Genomic DNA, 25,958 nt, shown 5'->3' on the forward strand with positions numbered 1-25,958 from the left:
GGAAATATAAAATATATAGTTTTATATAATGTGTAAAAAACTATGAAAAAAGTTTTGCTAACTGAAACTCGTCGTTTTTTGATTGAGAGAAATGGAAGTTTTTCATGTAACTTAAGTTGGCTAACCTAAAAAAAAATTTCAAAAATGTACAGATGATTTTTTACAGCTTGATATTAGAGCATTAGTTAGAAGAAAAAAATTATTTTTTTGAACAATATCACACATACCAATTGGGAACTTCAGATTTGACAATAATAAATACAAGAGCAGGAAGAAGATCATCAGCAGTGATAAGATCAGATTCATCTTAAAAGAAAAAAAGTTTAAAACAGTTAAAGGCAACTTAAATTTATAAAATTAATTTTGATGTTGCAACTGGTTTATAATACCATAGCAACCATTTTCATTATCATTATTTATTTATTGAAAAACAGTAAATATATATGACTAAACATTATTAAAGAAAATCTAAAATCAATAATAACACAGGTCAACAAGGTTATTTTTTACCAATAACCTGAACAGGTTATTTTTTTACCTGAACTAGAAAGTATTTTAAACATTGATTTTAAATGTGTATTTGGTTTTTTTTCTAGCACAAAGTTTCTGAGATAAAACTAAATAAACTTGCAGATTTTGGGTTGCTTAAATATAATATACAATCTCAATATAGCAATACTGATGTTCTCTGCTTCAGATACTATTTTTATGTGGAATTTTTGTTTTTATATGTGTTTTCTGCTTTGGATATTAATTTTATGTGGAATTTTTGTTTTTATACATAATAATTCTAGTATAATACTAATGAATTCTGCTTAAAGTATTAATACATTGTTCCTTTCGTCCTTATACTTTCTGCTCCATTTGTGGTTTATTTACAACTTTATTACAACAAAGAAACACTACAAGTGATCTATAGAAAATATGTTGTATTTTGAGAACCAACTTGTTGTTTGTGAAAAGGCTTGGGCACCTCACACTATCTGTACTTCATGCTGAAGAGTTATTGACTAGAAGGAAGGCATCAATGCCTTGGAGAGAACCAGTCACCACCACAATTACTATTTCTGCTTAGTTAATACTTGTGGATTTACTGTGAAAAATATTTTACTCCATACTCCCACAAGATGTAATCTGGCCTATACTAGATAAAATGGAGTTATAAAAGATTACATCTGACAGAAAACAAAACCTTTCAGCGAATTTTAGATCTAATAAGAAAATTGACTTTTTCAAAAAATAAAGCATAGTTTTTTCTTCTTGGTTGAAGGATAAATATGCCCTAGTATGTATTGTATACATAATATGTATGTATTTATTGCAAACAAAATCTGAATCAATCACATTCTTCAAATCTGGTGGCCCCAAATTCTACTGTGTGATATTAAGGACCTTTTCAGAAACATTTCATAGGTTTTTGTAGAATCAGAGAACTAGATGTTTAAAGATAGTTTTGTTACCCAATCACAACTCAAAACTCCATTAGCACACACTATCAATATAAAGGAAACCAATGATAATATTCCATTAGCAAACTTTAAGTTATTATTATCTCCTTTAAATTATATATAGGTCTCCTTTAAGTTATTATTAACTTAAAGGAGATTATGCTAGTGTAATTTCAGGCTATCAAGTATTATGCTCACCAGTGGGAAATCTGTGGAAATCAATGGTTTGTTTATGGTTATGGAAGGTGGGTTTACATACCACCAGCACTATCTTTGGGTCAGTCATACTGGTGATGATTATTAGGTAACTCATGAGTCAAAAGGTGCCTGGTTTCCATGTTGAAGAAGGTATTTTTGTTATTATTGGTGAAAAATTTCATAAAGAAATTAGAATGATAGTAAAATATTATCCCAAATTCATGGTGGCAGAAAATTGGCAGATGTTGTATCATGATATTTTAGACTAAGTGGACAATATTTAAATGGATAACATTTTTACTATAATGATTTGAACAGTTATAAAGACTGATCACTGTTAATCATTTAATAATACTTTTTTAATTTATATATATACTGCTAAGAACGCAATAGATTGTTCACAAACAATGTATGAGAGGTGATTTGTGTTGTAGTCATCTCCTCCCTCCTATTGCTGAATATGGGAAATTCTGTAAAAGCTTTATTACACAATATTTTATGAATCTGACATGCTGAAGCTAAACCAATCACAAATTTGTAATCAGCAAGAAGTACATTTCTTAAGGAGGTTAATTTTTTCTTTGTTGACCTGTGCAATTAAAAATATTTTAGAGCTTAATTAAAACTGAATTAAATTTCAAACTACCTTATATTTGCGTATACATACCTATCACAGATTTAGATAAACCAGACAGTGTTGTAATCATGTTTTTCAAAACGTATAACTTTTCTAATGGTGTTGTAAACTAAAATTAGTAAAACGAATTTCTACAGAATTATAAAAAATAATACTTGACGGATCAGAAGTGAATATTTGTCATTTTTAGAAACAAAATCATCAGGTGCAAACTGAGTAGCAAAATAATTAGTAAAAAAAAAACAACATACCTTTATGAGATCAGACAATATTTTCTTCGAACGAGGAATATTTTTGCTATAGCAAAAAAAAAAAAAACTTAAATATACCAAAACTTAAAAGTGAAAAAAAAACTAGCGAAAATTTAAAACAACTACCATAGGCTAGGTTTGATGCCAAGATCCTTCACTTGCAAGTCTGATAGGTTTCTTGTTATTTTATTAAATGATGCATCCTTCAAACAGTTATGAAACAAATGTATAATTAAAAATCAAAACATTTTTCATATATTCTAAAAATATATATATATTTTTTGATGTTAAATGAAGTCTTTGAAGTTCTATATAATGAAGTTTTACATTATCAAAAAATAACAATATAAAAACATAATAAACAATTCATCACAACCTGAGAAGCATGAAAAATTAAAGTGCTTGAGAGAAAACTATTTTTTAAAAACAAAATAAAATGTTACCAGAACACTCTACACTAAACAACAATCTGATTTAAAATGTTCTCATTCAATTTTCAGGTATCAACATTTTAAAAAGATTCTAAACAAAAAAAAAATGTTGGATTGTTAGATGGTGACATAAAAAGCTTACCTCGTTTGTCATGAGTGAGCTAACTCCTTTAAAAATTCTTTTATGCAACCCATCCATGACATAAGTCTAAAAAAAAATTTATTTAACCAGCAAACTGCATTATTCATGATTATATAAAAAGTTGCACAGAAAATTTCTTGAACATTTTCTGAGATAAACTAAACTAAGGCTATAAAACATAATAATTTGACTAAAAAAATAAGAATAAATTGCAGAATGAAAATTGTAAGAAAAAAACAGGGGTTTACCTCAACTGCTAGTTTCACATTCTCCATAAATGACCTGTTATTTGAAGCAGGTTTCTGCTAATAATATAAGCAAAATAAGAACTAGTTGTGAATGTAAAGATTTGGTAAGAAAAAAATCCTTTTCAATAGACATCACTAATGAAACTAATAAGATTTTATTTCAACATAAAGATTCAGAAATACTAACCAAATATGATTCTTTTAGACATATCTGCATTGCTCTTGTGAAAACCGCATTTGCAGCATCCTATAAATTTTAAATATTTGAGTATAAGTTCAAGAGATTTACAAAATGATGTAAATACTATATCTGAAATAATGGTATGAAACTGTCAATCTTCTAACAACCTTGAAAATTTTTCATATATAACCTAAGTACCAGATAATAAAGACAGTTTTAAAAATAATTCTTCTCACTAAAATGTATAAGAAAACAAGCTAAAAAATATTGGGTACTTGAATAAGTTTCCATCATTTTATACTCAATGTTTTAAGTGGTGCCAACTTAATAAACATGCATTTTTAATAACTGCATGTCATTTTAATTGGTACCACTTTAATTGATAATAGTACTAAAGATAAGCTTTGATAACTAGTATATGACTTTGGTGTAATCGCTCAAGTGTATATTTCAATACATAAAATATCTCAACTTATGTACCAACAATTCACCTTTTGCTAGAAATTTTATCAATCAAACAAAAACATTATGACTCTATGTTATCACCACAAGCATGTATTTGGACCTTTATCTATATAACAGAATAGTAAATGTTGTGAGACTTTAAGAGACACTAAAGATGATTAAAGGTAAGTATTTCTTACTTAAAATCTGAACAATTTAAAATGTAATTAACATATAATTGACTTTTATATCAACTAATGAGGGAATAAATCTGAAAAACACTTTTTGAAATAGAATGAAACATTCATTCATCATTCAACAATGGTCATTGAGTACTCTTGGTTTTCTTTCAAAAGTCAAGCATTTCTTTTGAAAAGGCATGAAACGTTTAGTTTAAAAATACACTATCTAAACCAGGATGGGAATTTTGTCTCTCCTAAACTCAGTTTCTGTCAAAATGCATTAATGCTATTTACACTGAAACTAAAAGTTGAAGTTGTTGACAATCAAATTTTTTTCAAAGGAAAAAAAAACAAAAGTTAGGCACTTTTTTTTAACAATTGGAATCTCCCCATTAAATCTTTATGGAGTTGTGCACCAGAAGCAATAAAACAAACAGCAGCAGAAAAAAATTAGGGAAAACCTACACAAAAATGGAAGAAAGAGAAGCAAGTGTTATTATATAGTAATTTTATAATACTTGATATTAAAATTGGTTATATGGTGCATAAGTTGTTGATAAAGTGGCTGCTCTCATGATATTTCTAAATGTAAAAGTTTCTGCTTCTGAAATAATCTAAGATGTTTATTTTTGTTATTGCTTATTTCTAAACATACTTCAAACCATCACAACACTGGGAAGACCTTCTGGTAAAACTACTACTATGCTATGCAATTACATATTAATTACACTTTTTGTATTTGATAAAATAAGTCTGCTTTTTTATGCACTTTTATAATATTCATTTCACTGAGTCTGTAAAATTATATTTTACAGATTCTATGAAATGAGTATTAAAAAAATGCATAAAAAAGTCAGATTTTTTTAAACACTTATTTGATAGCCAGCCAAATATACACATCCATACAAATGTGAATTTATGTGTCATTATATCATAGGTTTCCTTTATATTGATAGTGTGTGCTATTGAAGTTTTGAGTTGTGGAAAATATTAGACTCATAGTTGCACTTTGGATTTGATAGTTTTTTTTTTTAATAAAATGAGGTGATTATGGACCTGAAAAAATAGTCCAGAAACATTTGCAAAAAGACCATGGTATTTTAAATTCATGAATTAAGGTGTTAGTAAGACCCATGAAAAATTTCAGAATCATAGGAGAACTACTAAGCCCTCCAATTTGGGCTAAAAAAAACCTCCATATATCAAAATCTAATTTTCCTCGAAACAGTTTTTTATATATAATAACTTAAGTGTATTACTGATGACAGTGTGTGTTTAGTATGCTTATCATTTTTAGAACTTTTTTTTTTTTTAGCTTGATGTTCTAAAAAAATGTTGAAAAGAGAAGTGTCTCTTTAAGAGGAAGAACAGAGGTGTTAGCTAATACTAAACTTCCAACTTGTAGAAGTGTTTTAAAGTATTACCATTACAGGTTAGGGAATTATTGTCTAGGAAACAAGAACTCACATTCAGTGATACGAGTTCTTGTTCCCTAGACAATAAATTTCAAGCAAGTTGCACAAAAGAAACTGGATGCTTAAACGAAAAGTATTTCTGTGTTCTTAACCAAGTAAAGAAAATCTGATTGAGAGCAGGGATTCCTTTCCTCATCCAAGATCAAGCAATTGGGTACCTAATTATCATTTTCATAATGAATATAAAATGATATAACAATTAAGCAGTTTACATATGGTTTAAAAAACTTGTACTGTGTGAATATATATAAAGATGTTAGTAGACCCATCTAGATATATAAAATATCTAGATGGGCCTACTAACATCTTTATATATTCACATTTAGGATAAAAATAGTGGTTTTAGAAATTGAAAGAAAGAAGCTGGAAAAATCTAAGCATTGGGGCTAAAGCAATTACAAAGAACGAGGAGTTTACAAATAAGTTAGATAAATTATTTCATATTATAAGGACTGTGACAAGCAAATTCTGAAAGATAGCATCAAGGATGTAAAAGCACAACAAGATCTAGTTTTTCTGCTAGATCAAAGAGGATCAAAATAATTTCAGAATAATTGCAAATAATTTCTTGCAAAAATACCAAGTTCAAAGTAAGATATAATAAGCTTCAAAAGGAATAGAAGGAAAGAGAAAAGAGAAAGTCTAAAATAAAAAGAGATAATGGAGAAGCTGCATTAATGCTGATGAAGATCTTGAACATCCTGATCTGAATGAGGAAATAGATGAAGATTTTGTTTTTCCTAGAAAAAAAAATTCAAGGTTCTGATTTCATACTTCTTCTTATTCTAAAAGCAATTGCAAAATTGCAACACTAGTTACTATCATAAGTAATAGTGGAGGCAGTATTGATGATTTCTCTATCACAGAGCAGTTTGCAAAGGCAGAAAAAGCAAAAAGTTGAAGAAAATGCTTAAAAAATCAAAAAAGATTTTATAAATCTTGCCAAACTTAAATGAAATCTCTACATTTTGATTCAAAGATAAAGACTGAAACTACAGGTAAAGACAGAAGAAAAAATTGAGAGTGGCTGTTATCATTACCTGTCCAGGCATTCCTGATGCCTAATTTATTGGCATTGTTCCAGTTGAAGATGGTAAAGCAACCATACAAGTAAAAGCAACTCAAGAGATCCTTGAAATTTAGGAACTATTTGATATATTTAAATTTATGTGATTTGATACAACTGCCACAAGCACTGGACAGTTAAATAGTGTTTATACACAGAGAAGTATAAAGAAATAGATGGTTAGCTTGCAGGCATCATATTCAAATCCAGAAACTGCAGTGGCCACTCCATGATTTTCAAAATTTTTTTATTGTTGCAAGTCTTCTAAAAAGATCTTACAAAATTTGCTAACATGTTTGGAATCGCTATCTTGCATGAAAATGTACTGAGCAAATATTTGTTCAAAAACTACTATAGTTTCTAATGTCCTTATAAACTTCTTTTGTCATAGTTCCTTCTATTTTGTGTAGGATTCCAACATTTTCACCTCTCAAACATCTCCAAACAGTCACCAAAACTCTATCATGTTTAACTATAGGTGCCAGACACTTCTTAAAAAACCTTTCTTTGGGAAATCTATTTAAGAATAGTCGGCATTTTGAACCAAATATTTTGAACTTTGACTCATCATCGCTTAGTTTAGTTAACTGGATGCAGTTAACTAAACAAAACGATTAAATTGGTAAAACTAAATCAAACTAATCAAAAGTAGTGGTTTTCTAGCTGCCACTCTGGCAAGAAGTACTTCATTAAATTGGTTGCATTGGGCTCTTATCTTTTCAGCTACGAGTCTTCTATCTGTCAATAATGTGTTTTTAATTTCTCGGTTTTAGACTCTCGCTGTCTTCCTCGGCCTTTCTGATTGTTTCTTACATTTATGCAATCCACTTTGCTGGAACTATTGTAACACTCTCTTTATGCAGCTTTGAGAAACCTTTAACTTTTTTTGTAATTTGGACTTGGGAACAGCGTTCTTCTGCATAAAAAAGTATTCTTTCTCTCCCTGTCACAGTTCTTTTCTTTTACCCATTTCCTTTGGGTTGTAGAATTTTGTAGTATGAAAAGAAATTCTAAAAATTTCTAACTTTCAAATTTAAGAACTTGCTTGAAAAATAATAGTCTTCATATTAATACCACATTTAAAAAGAAAAAAAAGCATCTTAAATATTAACTGAACATTAATAATACTTCTAAAACTTTGGAAACTATAGTTAACCAAGTATTTCAATGAAAAGATGCCCTAAAGTTGTTTCTATTATTCTCTTACTGTGTCAACATGTGCTAATCATGCTTGTATTTAAACTGTTAAAACAGGTAGATAAATAACTCAAAACTCACACTTCAGTAATCATAATACATCATTGTTTATTTTAAATGCTAAATCATTATATAACTTGATAACACGAATATATATATATATATATATATATATATATATATATATATATATATATATATATATATATATATATATATATATATATATATATAACTTGAAAAGAAGAACGGTAAAACAAAAAAACTAAATCTATATATTCTCACTTTATGAAATAAAAATATCAGCTGATGAGAAATGTAAGAATAATAAATATCAAACCATTGAATGACGTATAGATTCAGATTCAAGACGAGTGTATGTTGCATTGAACAAAGTAATAACTTGATTCACCTGTGTCATACTTTTTTTGTGTTCTGTAAAAGAAAATTTTCTTTAAAAAAATAATGCTCTGAAAATTATCATCAACATTAAGGGAATTGTTTTATTAAGTAAGGTATTATAATTGAAATTAAACACCAAAAAAAAAATCTTTTTAACTATATCTTTTTTGCAAATTATTCAATGAAAAAGAAACTTACTTGAATGACCGGGCCATAGAAAATCAATGCAATTTTTAAGAGTTTCTAATTTAAATACTGGTGGGACAGGAGCCAAAATATCTAAAGGAGAAATGGTTTTTAGAAAAATTATTAAAATTATATTAAAAAGTAAAAAACAATAAAATAAAAAGAATTGCAAAATGATAACTGATCAGCATCAAATTAACATAACATGATTACCTATTTTTGTAAAATGTAATTAAAATAAAACCTACTTTCTCCTTCAAATGGTTGATCAATGCATAGTACATGGTAACTTTCTTTATTTTTGTTAAAAAATGTTTCTTCAAACAAAACTTCAACCTTAAAAAAATATTTCTTTAAACAATACTTCAACATTTAAAAGACTGTCTTAAATAGGATTTCTATTTTTTAAGTATTGAGTTCCAGAAATTGTTTTCTGGAACACTATGTAATAGATTTTCAGAAATTAAACAATAATATCCATACTTTCAAATTATTTTAAAAAATATTTCCTGCATTACTATAATCACAATTTATATCATATTTTAACTAATTTAAGCTTATTTCTAATTTTACTTGTACTATTTAAAATCTCCAATTTGAATTTTTGAGTGATTTTGATCCTGACTGATACCAAAAAAATATTTTTGGTAAGTAGCACATATGTGTGTGTGTGTGTGTGTGTGTGTGTGTGTGTGTGTGTGTGTGTGTGTGTGTGTGTGTGTGTATAAAATACAAAAGAAATAGGTTAAAAAAACTGGACATAACATCTATTAAAATTCAAAAGAAGTTTATAACTTACTGATTTAACTAAACCAAAACCTTTGGTAGTAATAATAAAAGAACCATTGATTTTAGCTTGCTAAAATAGAAAAACCAATATAATTACATACAGTTGCAGTCAAGAATGAGTCCACCTCTTTTTTTATCATTCTTTTTGTTTTGTACCATGTGGTTACAACTATCACGGACCTTTTTTTAAAAATTTATAGACGCCCATTGATGTAATTTTTCATTTGAATTTTGTAACTCAATATAAATTTCGCTGAAAAATGAAATAACTGGTCCTAGATTAGCATACAAAAATGAATTTTCAAGGAAAAAGAGAAGCTGTAATGGCAATGTTAAAAGCCAAAAAATGACCTGTGGACATTGTCAGGATCCTAAAAGTTTCAAAATCAATTGTTTTCAAGATAAAATGTAATCTTGAAGCATATGGACAACCTCTGAAGCCTAGAAAACAGCAAAAGTGTAAAGTGAGAACTCCAGAGCTGATTCGGAAAGTCAGAAACAAGATTGCTTACAACCCAGTGAGGTCAATGAGAAAGATGGGCAAGGACCTCAAGGTCTTCTAAAGACACTATCAGAAATGTTGTCAAAATTGACCTGAAGGTTAAATCAAGAGCCAGAACAAGAAATCAACTCTTGACAGAGTGGTTGAAGACCCTCAGACACAACAGATTCAAGAAAATCCTGACTTTTCTGAAAAATCCAGATCAGTTTTTCTTTTTTCTGATGAGAAATACTTTACAGTTGACAAGACTTTTAATTGAAGAAATGACTATTACATCTCAACCTAACTTGCTAGGGATGTCTCAGAACATATCAGGAGTGTTGGACATTCAAAACATCCAAGTCAGTTGATGGTTTTTGGACTGGTAGCATCAGATGGCAAAAAGATGCCTTCTGTGTTCTTTGATTCTGGATTTAAGCTTAACACTGATGGATACCTTGACATATTACAACAAATTATACTTCTATTGGTCAAAGGCAATTATCAAGACACATCAGACATTTTTGTCCAAAATGATACACCTTCTCATACCTCAAAACGAACTTAAAACTGGTTCAGTGACAACTACAACTTCTAGCCCAAGGAAATGTGGCCTCCTAGCATTCCAGATTTAGATTCTTTGGATTATTCAGTCTGGGCTAATGTTAAAGCAGAAGCTTGCAAACAGCAACAATCTAATTTGGAATTGTTGAAACATTCTGTGAAGTCAACATGTAACAAGATGGCAGAGGACTACATTAATAAGACCTGCTCAAGATTCAGGGCAATATTTGAGGCTGTCATTCATGCTGAAGGAGGATTTTTTGAATAAATGTGCTCAACCATTAGTGATGTTAATTTTGTCAGAAAATAAAATTTTTAAAAAAAATTTCCTTCCCAGTTTTTTTTTGAGCTCAAATTAAGTTTTTAAAATAGGGAGGGCCCAATAGTTGTTGCCACCTATTAACTTTGAAATTGAATGTTAGAGATTGATGGAAATCTTATGGTAAGCAATTGTTGTAATACTTGTAGATTTTAATTTGATTTTTTTTACTTTTAAAGCATTCAACAGAAACTCCACATACAATGATGGATCAATTAACTTTTTATCTAGCATAAAGGTTTCATCAATTTCTAACAGTAAACTTTAAAGTTACAAAGTAAAAATTAAAAAGAAAAGAGGTGGTCTAATCTTTTGGAGTAAAAATGTTACAAAGCTTAAACATATAGATTTTAAATTACTTTTTTTCTTTTTAATAAAGAAATATTAAATAAAAAAATTGAATATCAATTAACTTTGCCATTGAGTGTTGTATACATTGTTTCATTTAATGGTTTCAGTATATGACTTTGAAACTGGTCATTTGTATGATCAGAGTTAGTGGTTGTACCTTTTCTAGGTATGCATATCTAGTAGAAAAAAAACAAAAAAAAAAACTGAAAAATAATCTAACTTCAGTCATAACAAAATTTTATTGTAGATCATCATTGAACTTAGTTTAGCCCAAATTTTAACCAAAATGTAATTTTAAGAAAGATTATTAAAGCTATTACCAAACAAACAAACCAATTATATGCTATTTACATTAAACCAGAGGAGGTTATCATATATATATATATATATATATATATATATATATATATATATATATATATATATATATATATATATATATATATATATATATATATATATATATATATATATATATATATATATGAAATAAATATTGTTTCTAATCAAGTGCTCTTAGTTTTTTGTGTCTCTTTATATCAGTTTGGCAAAAGTGTCAAATATTTTTGGGAAACTATTGTGTTTAAGACTGCCTCAAAGCACATTATGTTTGTATATAATGCTGGTTTGGAGGTTTATGTATTACTACGCAATCCAAAACTATTATCTAATATCAACAATTGTTTCAAAATTTATTCTAACTAACTTACTTATTTTTATAAAATACCACAATATATTTTTAAATATCCTATGCAGTGAAATAAATATTGTAGGTAGAGTACAAAATAGTCTGATATTTATAAATTCACAACAAGTTAATCAAATATTCAATTCAGAAATAAAGTACTAGACCTTGCTTTCAAAATTACAAATCCAGATTTCAGATGACTTTTAGGAGTAACTTAGTCAATAAACTGAATAAATTATTACATTATAGAACATACAATACATGAAGTATAAAAAAATAGTTAAACTTTTTAGAACTATATTTAACATGCATGAATAATTGTAAATTGTAAAATGTAAAACCAGCCAGTTAGCTAACCACTCATATGACACTGACATTTAGCAGGTGTTTACAATTTTATAGTATTAAAATTTATACTTACATAAAATTTACATTTAAACTTTGTATTAAAATTTATAAGTAAAGTGTTGTATTTAAACAATTGTAAAATTTTAAAAAAACAATGTTGTACCTAAAACCCATATAAGAACTAAGTGCATAAAAGTATAAAAATATTCATATATTTAGTAATTTTTTAAAGTCTATTATTGATTCAAACAATTATTGTTACTGTATTTATTGTTTATTTTGTAAAGATTAAAAATGGCTGTAACACATGCAAACAACTCATGAGAGTTTATTTTCACCAGCATAGGAATGAAAAACTGTCACAAAAAGCAGCTAAACTTGCAACTCAATAGCTATGTGAAGTTTTGGTCAAAGCATAGGTCCCAACAACTGAACTGAGAAGTAAATTAAAAACATCTTACAGTAACAATGGATCAGTCTAGTTTGTCAGTCAAGTAGTTGTCTACTTAGTTAGCTAAACATATATTTACACTTTATCTACAGTTGAATTTCAATAGCAAAAATTGTAAAGTAGGTTCACTTTTGACTCTAAGTTAGCTTAAATTATGAAAATTTGTGATCTTTGAGGCAGTTCTAAAATATATGCTGTACCCAAAAGGATACTTTTTGTGACCTATTTTGTGAGCAAAATGATTATATGTATGTATATATATAAATATATATAAACATTATCAACAAAAAGTTTCTGCAAGTTTTCAAAAAAGTTCTTACAAAATTTGCTAGTATATCTGGTATTATTATCTTGCATGAATATGTACTGTTGAGCAAATAATTGCTTTCCAGAAGGAACTGCTATAGTTTCTAATATGTCTTTGTAAATTTCTTTTGTCATAGTTCCTTCTATTTTGTGTAGGATTCCAACATTTTCACCTCTCAAACATCTCCAAACAGTCACCAAAACTCTATCATGTTTAACTATAGGTGCCAGACACTTCTTAAAAAACCTTTCTTTGGGAAATCTACTTACAAATACTCTGCATTTTGAACTAAATATTTTGAACTTTGAAACAGCAGCTATGATAAAAAATCAATCAGAAAAGTGATATATAAATACACGTAGATATAAATTCACTCACTGTAAATCTGTTTGAAGTAGCATGCTCAAAAAATATTTTTCCTTTAGTAGTTAAAGCCTTGTAAAATGGATTAATCAACAGATCTTCATCATAACTATCACCCATATTTCAATTTCAACTAAATTAAAAGTACAAAAAAAATTTTTTTTCTTCACTAAGGTGTTCAACACATTCCAGAGAATCATTGCAAAGGTCAGACTTACTATATATTCAATTTTAAAGAAATTTAAACATTTAATTGTCTATTAACTTTTATTTTGTATATTACAAATATATTGCAAGATATTATAATTCATGATACAAGTAAATTCATTCATCAAAGAAAACAGGTTCAATAGTAAAAAATATCATTTATTATTTAGCTACCATTTTAAATGCATGGTAGCTAAAGTGCCTATGTGTTTTATACTATTTTTTAAGCTGAATTGGTTTTCAAACATTTAAAGCTAATACTTTTAATCAAAATTACTTGAAAATAACTGCTAAAAAAGAAAAAATTACATACAAATTCAAATATTTTATAATAAACTTAGCAGCAGGGTTTGGTAGTAGAATATTACATGTTTCATATCATACAGAAGTCTATATATATATTCTTAGTTTATGTAGACTTTCTTTACCCGGAAGTGGAAAAGGGGGGGGGGGGGCGAGAAATGTTTTTAGCGGACCGTTCTGACACTTGATGTTGTCAGATGTCATATGATCACAACGTGTTGCGGATTATTTTATCACATGCAATCCCGAGTAATTCACGTGGACTAATTAATAGATTAAAAAAATACAAATATATAAAATAATAAGAAAATTATCATTTCTCCTTTATTGCTTGCGAATTTTATGCTGATTGCGGCATTCTCTTCCTGCACAGAGTTTAAAAGAAACAGCTATACAATTATCTTCTGTTCTTGGACTTGTAATCCGGTCAAAATAAACATTTCAATTTACAATAATTCGCATAAAGCTGAAAATTGGTACATACCTTTAGGATATTATTACAAATAAAATATTAAAAGTCCCCACCGATCCCATATCTGCAAAAAAAGTTATTAAAGGTTAAAGGTTAAAAAAAATAGTTTTTTCTTTTTTTCCAATTAATGATAAGTTTTATCATAATAAAGATCAAACAAAAGTATTACATCATGAAAGTATTTGATAAAATTGCCTTTATACATTTTTATAAGAATCGTTATTCCTGAGATATTGCAATGCTTGCGAAAATATATTGCGAGAAGATATTGCAAGAATATATTGTGAGAAAATATATAGCGAAAATATATTAAGTATAATGCGATTTTATATAAAATACATTGCTAGAAAAGATATTGCGATTCTTGTGAAATTACGAAATTAATATAATATAAATATTACGAAATTAATATACATATAAATAATATATACATAATATTCGCATGTATTATTTATTATTAAAAGCATATTATGTATTATATATTCGTAGGCCTAACAACAGACATAATGCTGTGGCTGATACTTGTACAAACTAATTTTAAATGTTCTAATTTTTGATCGTTTATTTTTCAAAATAACTTGCTCTAAAAAATAAGTCAATTACTCTGGAATATCGCTGTTGATATTTTCAAACATTTGACTAGGCGAGGAATAATTGGTATTATCAAATACCAATGATTGAATGTCCTCTCGAATGATTGCTGCCGCAGTTTTTAAAATTCGAAATCGTTCTTCTTCTTTATTTTGGCTTTACTTCTCATACCAAGCTTGGTTAAGAATATCGCTATGATTGTCAAAAAAACAGATAAACGTTAATTTTCCCGGTTTTTAAGTGATAATAATTGAAGACTCCACGGGAAGAAACGGCAGGGTCACATTTTGAAAGTTTCGACTTTTTACACTTGCTAGCTTTACTAACCATAATAGCATATTTTGTATTTGAATTCAAATCAAATAAACGATTTGATGCATATTTAAAGTTTTTCTAAATTTTCCTAAAACTTCGAAACTTATAAAGGTTTAAAAGTTTAATAATGATTTATCTCAAAATAAAAAAATGTGACCCTGCCGTTTCTTCCCGTGGAGTCTTCAATTTTATTACCGAACTTCAACTTTAATCGTGTCTTAATTGTTCTGTTATCTAAATGTGGATTTTTGCAAATATTTTTTAGTTCTTCTAATTAAAACTGGCAGTCATCGCTATTTTCAATGTATTTAAATATTTCTTCCATCGCAACATTTGTAGATTCATCTTGAGGACGACCGATTTTACACCCATCGGTTGGCCTCAAGAAAGAATTATAACAGGTATTATGATATTTAGCCTCAGCAGCAACTAAATCAAATTCATATTCAATGCGTGCAGTAACCTTTTTTGCTTCCTCGTCAGAACGACTCCATGCTACCTTCAGAATTGATTCTTTAAATTCAAGAGTCGCAACTTTATGAATTTTGCGCCGAACTTTCTTCGCTTTCTTCTTCTCGGCCTTCTCGTTTGCTTCATCGCCGCAAAATAAGCAACATTTTTTTAAACAAAAAAGTGATTCACTTACGCGCGCTCTGGTACGAGGTGGACAATTTTCAGATGTGCTGACTTGATCTATATCTTGCTGTCTTTTTATTGCAACAATAATACTCTTCCGAGTATACTTTTTACGGCACACCACATGAATCGTTACAGACTTCAGATCTTTCAGGTATTCATAAAACCCGTCACTTCTTTTAACACTTGTATGAATCAAAGTCTACATTCCACGTACAACAACAACAGTTTCACTTGCTATTAAAAGTTTACTACATATAAAACATAGTTGCGACATTTTAATAAAAGTATTAAACGGTTCCAATCGTAATAAAAAATACTGCTCGATACTCTTAACTGCAATGGAACGTTCAACGCTAAAAGTATTTCATCGTTCGTAACTTTGTTCCAAGAATTTCGGGAAGTCAGACGAGAAAAATCAGTTGAAAAAATCATTTGAAAAAAGCATTTTTCATTGTTCTTATACAAGTTCAAAGAAAAGCCGACGAAATAGTTTATTCAAAAAATGCGTTTAAATGCCGTTCGCTTTTGTTTGATCTATTTTTATGATATAACATTTCCTTTTTTTTTAAAAAAAAAAACAACTTTTTTTAATACTTAAATCTTGAATAACTTTTTTTGCAGATATGGGATCGATGGGGACTTTTAATACTTTATTTGTAATAATGTGCTCAAGGTATGTACAAATTTTCAGCTCTATGCGAATTATTGCAAATCTACCACTATTTTTTTTTGTCTATTTTGACCGGATTATTGTATTTTCTTAAGATTTTCTGGATATGGAAACAGATTTTTTTTTTTAATCTAAAAATAGATGCTTTGTTTAGAAGTTAAAAGCGAAAAGATTTACAAATGTAATTACTAGAAAAAAGTGCAGCGGTAGACAATACCGCCGGACTTTTTAATTGAAAACCTCTAGGGGTGTTGAATTAGATCTTAAGTAGATTACAATATTGTTAATTTTAGTTAGCAAATGGTGTTTTCCCCCTTACATTTCATCCAATTTATAAAACCACACACTAAAGTTTTAAAACAAATTGGGGGTTAAACTTATTCAATTTTTACACCGTTGAAAGTGCAAAATTGACTTTTAAAAATAGTTTTCAATTTTATTGACTGTTAAAACAATTTTTATTATATTGTTGTTGAAGACAATTAAACATTAAAAAAAAAAAGGCTTTCTAACTGTCGCAGACGTAATGATTGTTTTTTTGCATATTATCGCAAAGTAGGGCTAAATCGTTATTTGTACCCACTAATTTATACCTTGGTTTGTGTTATCAATCAGAGCTGTAAAAAAAAAGACATCAATTTACTGCTTAATTTATTTGAATTTATGATGGGAAAAGTCGAATTAGAAAAATCTTGAATAAGTATCTTAGATTCACAAACTTTTACCACGTAATGAGATAAAATATACTTTAATAAACTTTTAACATGTAAATAGAATCCTAAAGCAAATATAATGACAAAAAAGAATCTCTTTACTTGTATACTAAGATCATCGAGCACCCGTGTCATTAGCTGTAGTGGTGTATATGAATTGCTTTTGCAACGGAGTACAAAAACATGGTATAAAGTTTGCTAGTATAAACATAAGTGTTAAATCTAGTTCAAAAATTTTTTTATCATGATAGCTATCCCAAAAAAATCGTTAGCATGTTTATAGACGTCCAACAGTTAAAACGTATGGGTTTAACATCAACAATTTTAATTATACTTGATGAAAACAAATCATTCACAAGTCAGAGGAACTTTCGAAATAGTCGCTATGACAATTTTTGTTGCTAAAATACCTCAGATTTTGAAAAGTCTCAATAAATAAGATTAAGTCTTTAAACTTGTGCTAACTCGACGGACGAAATTTTCTTCAGTTTGAATTAGATCTTCTTTTTCGTTAACATAATAAACACCTAATAAAAAAGTATAAAATGCAATTTAAATGTGAATAAAAATATATCCTTAGAAGTTAAACTACTTTTACAAGAGCTGCCAGAATTGTTAACAGATTTTGGGAAAGCCTTGTTAACTAACTTTATTAAGTTTGACTAGTTAAATCTGAGATTCTTTTCTGCAAATATTTTTTATTGGTTTTACAAAAATCACCGATTTTCAATAATAGCTTACTTTGTTTCTTCGTTCTTTTGGCAGTAAAATATGTAACACACGCATGCGCAACAAATATACCGACAAAAATAGCTCCAACTATTGTTGCTATAACAGTGATGTAGAACTTCTTGTCATACGCTATGTCAACGTAAATCCTTTCTGCTGAAACGAGACAATTATAAAGGCATTTTTAATCGAATTTATTTATTTTTTTAATTATTGTTGACAAGCATTTAAAATTACAAGGTGCGTCAAAATTACCCGTGTTAATGAAAAGGTTGGAAAACTTTACGAGTATTTCAAAACTCAGTTTTTTTGAAAGTAAAAATATTTATTGGTTATGCAATAATATAAATACAGTTCAGACGCGGATCTAAGGGGTGGCCATTGTGGGAATGGCCACATAGTTTAAATTTAACGGCAGCCACGTTAGTTTTGGGTTTTTTCGCTGAAGAAATATTCCTAAAAATTTAAATTTGTCTGCCGTAATTTACGGATTTTGACTATAGAGATTCCTGCTATGGCCACAACGGTTCTTATTATACGTTACCGACGTTTTATTCAATCAATAAATGCTGTGAGGAAATATTAAAATATCGATCTTTTATCGAAATTTCAACCGTGAAAAAAAAATTTAGCCACACAGCTACAAATTCCTGGTTCCGCGCCTGCAGTTAGACCTCAAAGATATCGCCATTTGCTTTATGATATGCACCAAAGGCGCGCAGTGAATGAGTCCAAGATGGTACACAAGTAGGAGACATCAAGATCACCCCATGGTTTGATCAAAGTTTTTTCCAACGAAGCAATATTTGACTTCATACCGAATAATCCATCGGATTGAGAACCAGACTTTCAAGGCACCCATTCAATAAAAGCGATGAAGTGCGGTAAGTTCAGAACGTACTAATCTTAAACAAAGCGAGCTTTGTGAGCCAAGCATCATTCGGCTGAAAAATCCAATGACAACGTTCAAAATGAGGTTGGGCCCAAGGTAAAACACGAGTCTTCAGGATGTTTAAATATTCGTTAAAAAAATTAAAACTTCTAGTGCGAGTAATTCTGACGCACCCTGTAACTCCACATTCAAGAACAAAAAAATAATGCTATTTAAAAAGTATTTTACCTTTGTTTGGTTGAATTGCTGAAAGAAGAAAAAAAAAATTTAATTGTAAAGAAATAGAAAAGAACAAATTCTATTCCATTTTTAACATAACACTCATTTCCAATTTCATTCCTCAATAGAATAAAACAATAGGTGCAAAGGTTGGTTAAAGATTTGAAATCTTATAAATTTAACGTAAAATAAAATTAAAAATTAAACCTATTACTGATTTGGTACATCCGGGTTCGATTACCGTAACTTTCACTGTTGAAGCTATTATTTTTGTTGTAATTACTGTGGTAATCACTGATGATACTATAACTTCAGTAAGCGTGGATATAGAAGTAGGACAACTTAAAAGGGTGCTTGTTTCTTGAGATTTTGAAGAAATAACAGAAGATGAATTGCACTCTAAAACAAGCTACAACATATTATACAGAATAAAACAAAAAAGTATTTGAAATAAAAAACTAAAAATAATTCAAATTAAATTGGTATATTTAGTAATTTGTAGAAACTTTTATTTGGAAGAATAGAATGTTGCATGCACAGTTGTTCGAGAGTCATTCTTGCTTATTATTTTGTCTAACTACTTTTGAATAAGAAAACTAACTAAACTAAATACATAATTTTTTAAGCTTCTGTTTGTGAGGGAAAAAGATGAGGAATCTTATCATTAATAACAAAAATACATCAGCAGCATTACAGCCAGTAAAATAATTTTGAGATAAACTGTTTACATTTAAATCATGTAATAGGACTATTTTTAATTTTCAATGTATTTATTCGTAAACAAACCATTTTGTAATAACTTGCATGTTTCCTTGTCATTTTTATTCTGATAGCGATATGGCAAACCTTCACATTGAAAATAACCAGGGAGACAGGATCGAGATTCTTTCTGTAAACAATGCGTTTCATTCCACATATGACCTGAAATCGTCCAATTTGACCACTTTCCACAACCTTAAAATGGAGTTTCAAAGGCAATAACTTTTGTTCAAAAAAATAAACCATTTAAAAACCATCAACCAAATTAAAATTGAGAAATAACTATTGAAAAAAAACCTTTTTCATAGCAAGACACCGTTTGACATGTATCACAATTCCCATTGTTAATATCATTTTGAGTACAAACATATATCTTTAGCTTTAAACTAAAAAAACCTTTGTCAGGGAAACCCAAGCAGCTACCATTAATTCTTTGCTCCATTTTTGACCTAGTTCGCTCAGACGTGCCTTTAATAAAAATCTTTTTTTTATTACACTGAATAATAAGCAACAATGTGAATAATAAGCAACAATGTGAATAATAAACGAAAATTGGTAACACCAAAGTTTTATCAACTTAAAAGAAAAGATTGCAAAAAAAAAAAAACCTACTTATTAGGTAGTATGATTTTCCAGGTTCAAATTTGGGTTTAGGAAGTCCAAGAGGATTTGAGTCGAACACTATTAATGTTGAAGTAAATTCATTCTTCATACAATCCCAAACACAGCCTGGACAAATTCCTGAAACTGAATGAAAATATATAATGAATGGCTTTTTTTCAAGACAACAGGAAAAACCAGCTATTACTGGCAAAAAGCAGTTTCACAGATTCATGGATTTTTTTAATACCAGAAAGCAGTAAAGCAACTAAAAGTGAGTTACTTTAAAGCAAAATACTTTCACTTAGATTATTTTCTATTTACATACAAACCATATATTTATAGTCTTATTACATATGACACAAACCATATGATGTTTATAGTCTTATTACAGTTATAAGGCATAAGCTTCTTCAACTACCATCAAGGATAGTAGTAACTGGTAATATTAGCAGATGATATTTTGTTATTCCTATATCAGAAAACAATTAACTTGAATATTATTCATTGACATCAAGTGATTGCTTCCTCCAGTATACAAACACATGTTTTATAATACTTGTCACATATCATGAACAAATTTTAGGTGGGAGGAAATATTTTTATCCATATCATTTTTTACAGGGAAAAAAAAAAAGGTTCTTACCATCAATAAACAAAAACATGCCAAATCTGTAAGATATCGTTAAAAAATTTGACATTAAAAACCACTTTAATTTTTACCTACCATTAGTGCCAACAAACTTGAAATTTTAGTAAAAATATAATTAAATATAAGAAACAAAACATTTGAGCAAAGAGAGGAGAATAGTTCATAACAAAAAACAATATTATTTATAACAAAACACAAATATCATAACAGTATTTAAAAAAACATAAATTACTGACAAAAAATTAATAGAATGCTAGGTTTTGCTAGTCATTTTTAAAATTGGATTGTGGCTTATGATAGTAGAATGAACCAATTTGAAACTGAATTCCAATCAGAAATCCAATTAGAAATCCAAATGGAAACAGAATCCAATTTTTTAATTAGACTGTTGTTGGACTTTTATAAAAAAAAGTCCAATAATATATTTGCACTGATTGTATCAAGTAATAGTATTTCAAAATTTTAAAAATTTTTTAGTTAAAATAAAGAATTAAAGAGAATAAAAAACTTAAAATCATAGATTAAAAAGCTGATCCACTTACCAGAAGAGTTGCAGGTTCTGTAATTTTCATACTGATCATCATTAAGAAGAAAGATTTTCTCAAAAAGATCTGCTTCATTGGGAGTTTGAACTAATTGACGAGTGTTAAGTTCCTTTTTAGGACATATCAAATGAAGGTGATCACTTGTACGTACTTTAATAGTCAAACCTTCACACGAAAATCTATTGAAATATTTTGAAAATGAATTTGCAATTGTATGAGTTAGATCTGTTGTTAACAAGTATTATATGTATTTATTTATGTATAGCTATATGTAATACATACATCTATACAGTTCCCCTAATATACCTAGACATGCACATATTTTATTAAAAAAGTGATAGCTTTTATCAATTTGTATTTCAATGGATTTAAATTTCAAAAAAACTCTTTTTTAAATTTATTTATTACTGATTACTGATTATCACTAAAGTAGCTTGTTTTGCATATGAAAAAAACTTTTGAGAGAAACATAAACTGAATATGAAGCTTCTACATAAACATTGAACAGTCAACAAAAAGTCAAGATTTAACTCAAGAACCCAGTGAGATCTACTCAACAAATGTTTCTAAGATATTTTTGTAATTGAAAGAGAACTTCCACCTTTCACAACTTAATTTAACAAGAATCACTCAAAGTTTGTTGAACTACATTCAAATAACATCAGCTGCAAAATAATACTAGAAAAACTAAAGAGTCTTAATCAATACAAATTATGTGGTTCTCATAAAGTCCATCCATTTCCACTAAAGATTGTGTTGAAGCTTTTGCTGTTCCTCTAACATTAACTAAAAGGTTGTCTTTAGTTAAGAATTAGCTTCCAGTTCAATTCAGATCAGCAAACATAACACCACTGTTCAAAAAGGGAGATAAGACTGTTCCAAACAATTATTGTCAAGTCTCATTGATTTTGATTCTATGTAAAATTACAGAAAGTATAATTAGAGTTAAGGAGGAGTAGTTCTATAAAAATAATTTACAAGCAGAGAAGCAATATGGCTTTATAAGAAATAAATCATGTACTAATGGTTAACCCTTGACTTCATTCAGTCTTAGATGGTATTCCAACTGATGGCATTTAACAAAAGCCTTCCACACAATCCACACATGACTGAAAGCCAAACTGAAAGTATACAGTTTTGATGGTCTAGTACTGAAATGGATCAAAGCTTCCCTAGAAAAATTGCTACTGATTGGATTGATTTTTGTATTAATAATTGATAGGCTTAATCTTTAGGAAAAAGATAAAAGAAATGGAAAGCATGTTTATGTAAACATTCTTTACTAATGAAAAATTGAAACATAAAATATTATTGCGATTATAAGCTAAACTATAGAAATATTATTTATGACACATTTTTTGTATTACTGATTTACTAATTTTCAGAAAAGTGCTATTGACAAACCAAGTCATTGAAGTTTTTAGAATTTGAATATTTTAAAACCTTTTGAGAAAAATCTATTTCTCCTGTTTTTTAAAATAATTATCTTATACATTTTCAATTAAAATTTAATAGAAACTGAACAAAAAATTACAGATGTTAACTCAAGAATACAATAAATACTGCTTAACATCAAATAAAGATTTACTTTATTGGTAGAAAGAACTCAAATATATAAATAATCATATTATTCTCAATTAACATGATTATTTATATACTTTTATTTTTACTGCATTATCATCTAAAAAGTTATTTTAAAATGGTTGTATTCCTCCACTTGTCAATCCTCTAACTAAAATTGATAAGTGAAAAAAAAAATCAAAAACAAAGATTGTTTTATTAATACCTAATATAATAATAGGACAGTATTAGCAAAACTTATAAAAAGAATCTTTAGTGTTATAGCTTCTTACAAATAATTTCTTGGATCCCACAGGATACTGGGTAACACAGCTGCGTTTATTTTTGAAATGTAATAAAAACTTAAAGCTACAAAAGATAAAGTTGAAAATTTCATTTTTCTCTATTCTCTTTGAGGAAATTTTTTATAATTAAATTCAAACTATCAAAATTGTGTGAAAAAAGGTTGAATTAGTTGACCAGGACAACTAAGGAATGTATAAAGTGCAGTTGTGTTTTTAAACAAAGCAAAAACAATGATCAAATACTATTTTAAATAATGGTAAATATGTATCTCATTCGTAGATTAAGGTTTCCATATGTTAGCATGTTTACTCTCAATATTTTAGTCTAAGTTTAAGTGTAAACATAAAAATGCAGGAACAATAAAGGTGGAGTTCTGAACTCAATATTTTAGTGTGACAACAACATGATTTATTTTAAGTGTTTTACTTATAAAAGGTCTGGTAATGACGTCATATTGAAAAGGAGACAATAATGTACTCAAGCATTATTGCCAATTAAACGCAGTTCTTGTGTCTTGAGATTTTTCTTCTATAGATATTTAAGCAACTTTTGTTCTTGAAGATATACCGCAAGCGTTACTACTCACTCAATCAATAAGCAGTCAATTATATCTATTGTCAGTGGTGGATAGTCCACTAGGCTAACTAGGCTGCAACCTAAGGGCCCGTGATTCCATGGGGCCCGCGCACGGGTTCCTTGGCCCATGACTATTCTGTGCGTCTATAATCTGTCAGTCAGATTCAGGCTTTGATAATATGCGACAATCATGGAAACATTATCTTGTTCCTAAGTAAATAAAGTTTGGTATACAGTATTATACCGATCTTTTGTGAAGTCGCTAAAATCTGTCTTATCATCATAAGTCAATAGTTCTAAGACGTCGTGAAATAAAACGTGCAATAGAAGCACACACAGAAGTAATCTCAAAAACTGTTAAGCTCACGGAGATGTTTGGGAAGCAACGTTTAGTAATAGTTACAGAACAAATGCCTCTTGATGATCCTTCTGCTCAAAGTGCTGTGCCCGAGGCAACATCTCATTCTCAAGATGTTCGAAATGGAGAAAATGATGATGACAACGAAACAAGAAGTGAGGCAATGACGATAATGGGCCAAAGTTTTTTACTTTCAACGCAGTTACTTTCAACGCAGAAAAACGCTTTTTGTGGTGATGAGTTCAATGACTGGAAGAATGGTTTAGCCGTTATCTGTGCGCATGAAAAGTCTTTAGCCCACATAGCTGCCGTTCAGAGCACCAGAAACCTTTAAGTGGCTGCAGCTCGTATCGATGAAAACATTGTCAAACAATCTAATGCGGAATGCCAATACTTCAGATCAGTGCTCGAACGTGTCTTTGAAGTAATCAAGTTTTTGGGTCAGCAACTAATGGACACTTATGTTCACCGAATTAAGCAAGCAATAATAAAGGCACGGAATTCATATGCTGAATACATCCCGTGCTTTGCACACTCATTGACTTAGCAGGAAATGAAGTAGCAAACTGTAAATCACAAGCATCATCTTTCTTTGACATTATTTTGAAACTTTACTCGTTTATGAGTGCTTCAACGCATCGCTGGTCTGTGCTTAAGAATAACCTGGACTCAACACCCGTTTTGAAGAGTCTTAGTGAAACCAGATGGTCAGCTAGAGCAGAGGCAGCAAAGGCTTTGTAGTTGGTTTACCATGAAATAAAAAAATGCTTTGGAGAATATTAGAGACGATATCTGTGAAAGAGCAGACACAAGACGCTAAGCAGATGGTTTAGTTAAGAAGCTGAATCAGCTTGATTTTAAAATTTTGGCTGAACTCTGGTCGACCATTATGGATCGCTTCAAGGATACGTCTACAAGCCACAGATTTGGACCTTAACACAGCTGTCAGTTTGATGCAATTACTTACTGACTACATGAGTAGTTTAAGAAAAAACTTTTCATGAAGGCAACAAAGGAAAGTAAGCTTGTTACCAAGGGAAGATTTTAGAATAAGCGTTTTCCTACAAATCATAGACAGCATCTTGGCTGCAATGCAGAAGCGTCTTATTGCGTATTCAGGTGTTCGAGATAAGTTCTCCTACACAATTTAGTTGATCTCCCTGACTCCTGTCTGCGTGAAGCCTCATCAACATAGTACTATTTTTTCTGTCAGATTGGTAACTTTTGCACAAGGGGCCCATAATATGTCATTAGCCCAGGGGCCCCAGATTTCTCAGTCCGCCACTGTCTATTGCGAAACGTCAGTTTAAAGAATTGAAACAAAACAATGTAAGGTTGCGAGGCAGCGGAAATTCTTTTGGAATCTTTTAACTCTGTATATCTAGATACACTGCCGTTTAAAAGTTTGGGGTCACCCGAACAATTTTGTGTTTTCCATGAAAAGTCACACTTATTCACCATCATACGTTGTGAAATGAATAGAAAATAGAATCAAGACATTGACAAGATTAGAAATAATGATTTGTATTTGAAATAACATTGTTTTTACATCAAACTTTGCTTTCGTCAAAGAATCCTCCATTTGCAGCAATTACAGCATTGCACAACTTTGGTATTCTAGCTGTTAATTTGTTGAGGTAAGGTGGAGAAATTGCACCCCACACTTCAAGTTGGATTGGTTGGATGGGCACTTCTGGCGTACC

The 25,958-nt window shown here is 29.2% G+C and overlaps 2 protein-coding genes and 1 pseudogene across 12 annotated transcripts in view; all 3 read right to left on the bottom strand.

Moving 5' to 3' along the window:
- LOC145181792 (ankyrin repeat domain-containing protein 27-like) overlaps window positions 1–13,338 on the bottom strand; it is a 28,151-nt gene extending 14,813 nt beyond the window's left edge. Inside the window, exons 1-14 of one of the 4 annotated variants that reach the window (XR_016446778.1) lie at window positions 13,165–13,338; window positions 11,055–11,168; window positions 9,288–9,347; window positions 8,737–8,824; window positions 8,501–8,581; window positions 8,241–8,335; window positions 3,543–3,602; window positions 3,356–3,409; window positions 3,108–3,173; window positions 2,661–2,737; window positions 2,535–2,580; window positions 2,314–2,392; window positions 228–306; window positions 63–125 (exon numbers count right to left, since the gene is read on the bottom strand). Coding sequence is in view for 2 of the 4 variants with exons in the window: in XM_090071193.1 (XP_089927319.1) it covers window positions 63–125; window positions 228–306; window positions 2,314–2,392; window positions 2,535–2,580; window positions 2,661–2,737; window positions 3,108–3,173; window positions 3,356–3,412; window positions 3,543–3,602; window positions 8,241–8,335; window positions 8,501–8,581; window positions 8,737–8,824; window positions 9,288–9,347; window positions 11,055–11,168; window positions 13,165–13,269 (1,070 nt within the window). In the remaining 2 variants the exon portion in view is untranslated. Of the gene's footprint in view, window positions 1–62; window positions 126–227; window positions 307–2,313; window positions 2,393–2,534; window positions 2,581–2,660; window positions 2,738–3,107; window positions 3,174–3,355; window positions 3,413–3,542; window positions 3,603–8,240; window positions 8,336–8,500; window positions 8,582–8,736; window positions 8,825–9,287; window positions 9,348–11,054; window positions 11,169–13,164 lie in introns of all 4 variants that reach the window. The other 3 variants (XR_016446777.1, XM_090071194.1, XM_090071193.1) reach the window with 3 other exon arrangements.
- Window positions 13,339–15,237: 1,899 nt separating this feature from the next.
- Window positions 15,238–16,064, bottom strand: LOC149879064 (uncharacterized; annotated as a pseudogene).
- A 920-nt stretch (window positions 16,065–16,984) lies between these two features.
- LOC145181879 (uncharacterized) lies at window positions 16,985–23,710 on the bottom strand. Of its 8 annotated transcripts, none has more exons than XM_090071200.1 (10): window positions 22,488–22,687; window positions 22,164–22,369; window positions 21,453–21,634; window positions 20,271–20,405; window positions 19,956–20,126; window positions 19,686–19,853; window positions 19,107–19,298; window positions 18,909–18,926; window positions 17,801–17,941; window positions 16,985–17,586 (listed from the first exon to the last, which is right to left on the bottom strand). In XM_090071200.1, the coding sequence occupies exons 4-10, from the start codon at window positions 20,368–20,370 to the stop codon at window positions 17,501–17,503; spliced, it is 876 nt and encodes a 291-aa protein (XP_089927326.1). In that variant the 5' UTR covers window positions 20,371–20,405; window positions 21,453–21,634; window positions 22,164–22,369; window positions 22,488–22,687; the 3' UTR covers window positions 16,985–17,500. The 8 variants fall into 8 exon arrangements, 6 of the variants coding, with proteins under 6 accessions (XP_089927326.1, XP_089927324.1, XP_089927325.1 ...); XM_090071198.1 differs by having other exon boundaries at window positions 17,801–17,944; window positions 22,477–22,627; XR_016446780.1 differs by lacking the exons at window positions 22,164–22,369; window positions 22,488–22,687 and adding an exon at window positions 23,309–23,507 and having other exon boundaries at window positions 19,704–19,853.
- Window positions 23,711–25,958: the final 2,248 nt, after the last annotated feature.

Source organism: Hydra viridissima, unplaced genomic scaffold (genome assembly GCF_058129835.1).
Source record: "Hydra viridissima isolate aposymbiotic clone 2 unplaced genomic scaffold, HvirCarnegie_v1 scaffold_14, whole genome shotgun sequence".
NCBI lineage: Eukaryota > Metazoa > Cnidaria > Hydrozoa > Anthoathecata > Hydridae > Hydra > Hydra viridissima.

What these genes read in the sequence shown, in the direction of transcription:
- LOC145181879 (XM_090071195.1), bottom strand. Translation starts at nt 23,412, where the DNA reads ATGAAATTTTCAACTTTATCTTTTGTAGCTTTAAGTTTTTATTACATT. An exon ending in AAAATCATACTACCTAATAA is followed by an intron (nt 20,127 to 20,270) that starts GTAGGTTTTTTT and finishes TTTTTATTAAAG; the next exon opens with GCACGTCTGAGCGAACTAGG. An exon ending in GGTGTCTTGCTATGAAAAAG is followed by an intron (nt 19,854 to 19,955) that starts GTTTTTTTTCAA and finishes CTCCATTTTAAG; the next exon opens with GTTGTGGAAAGTGGTCAAAT.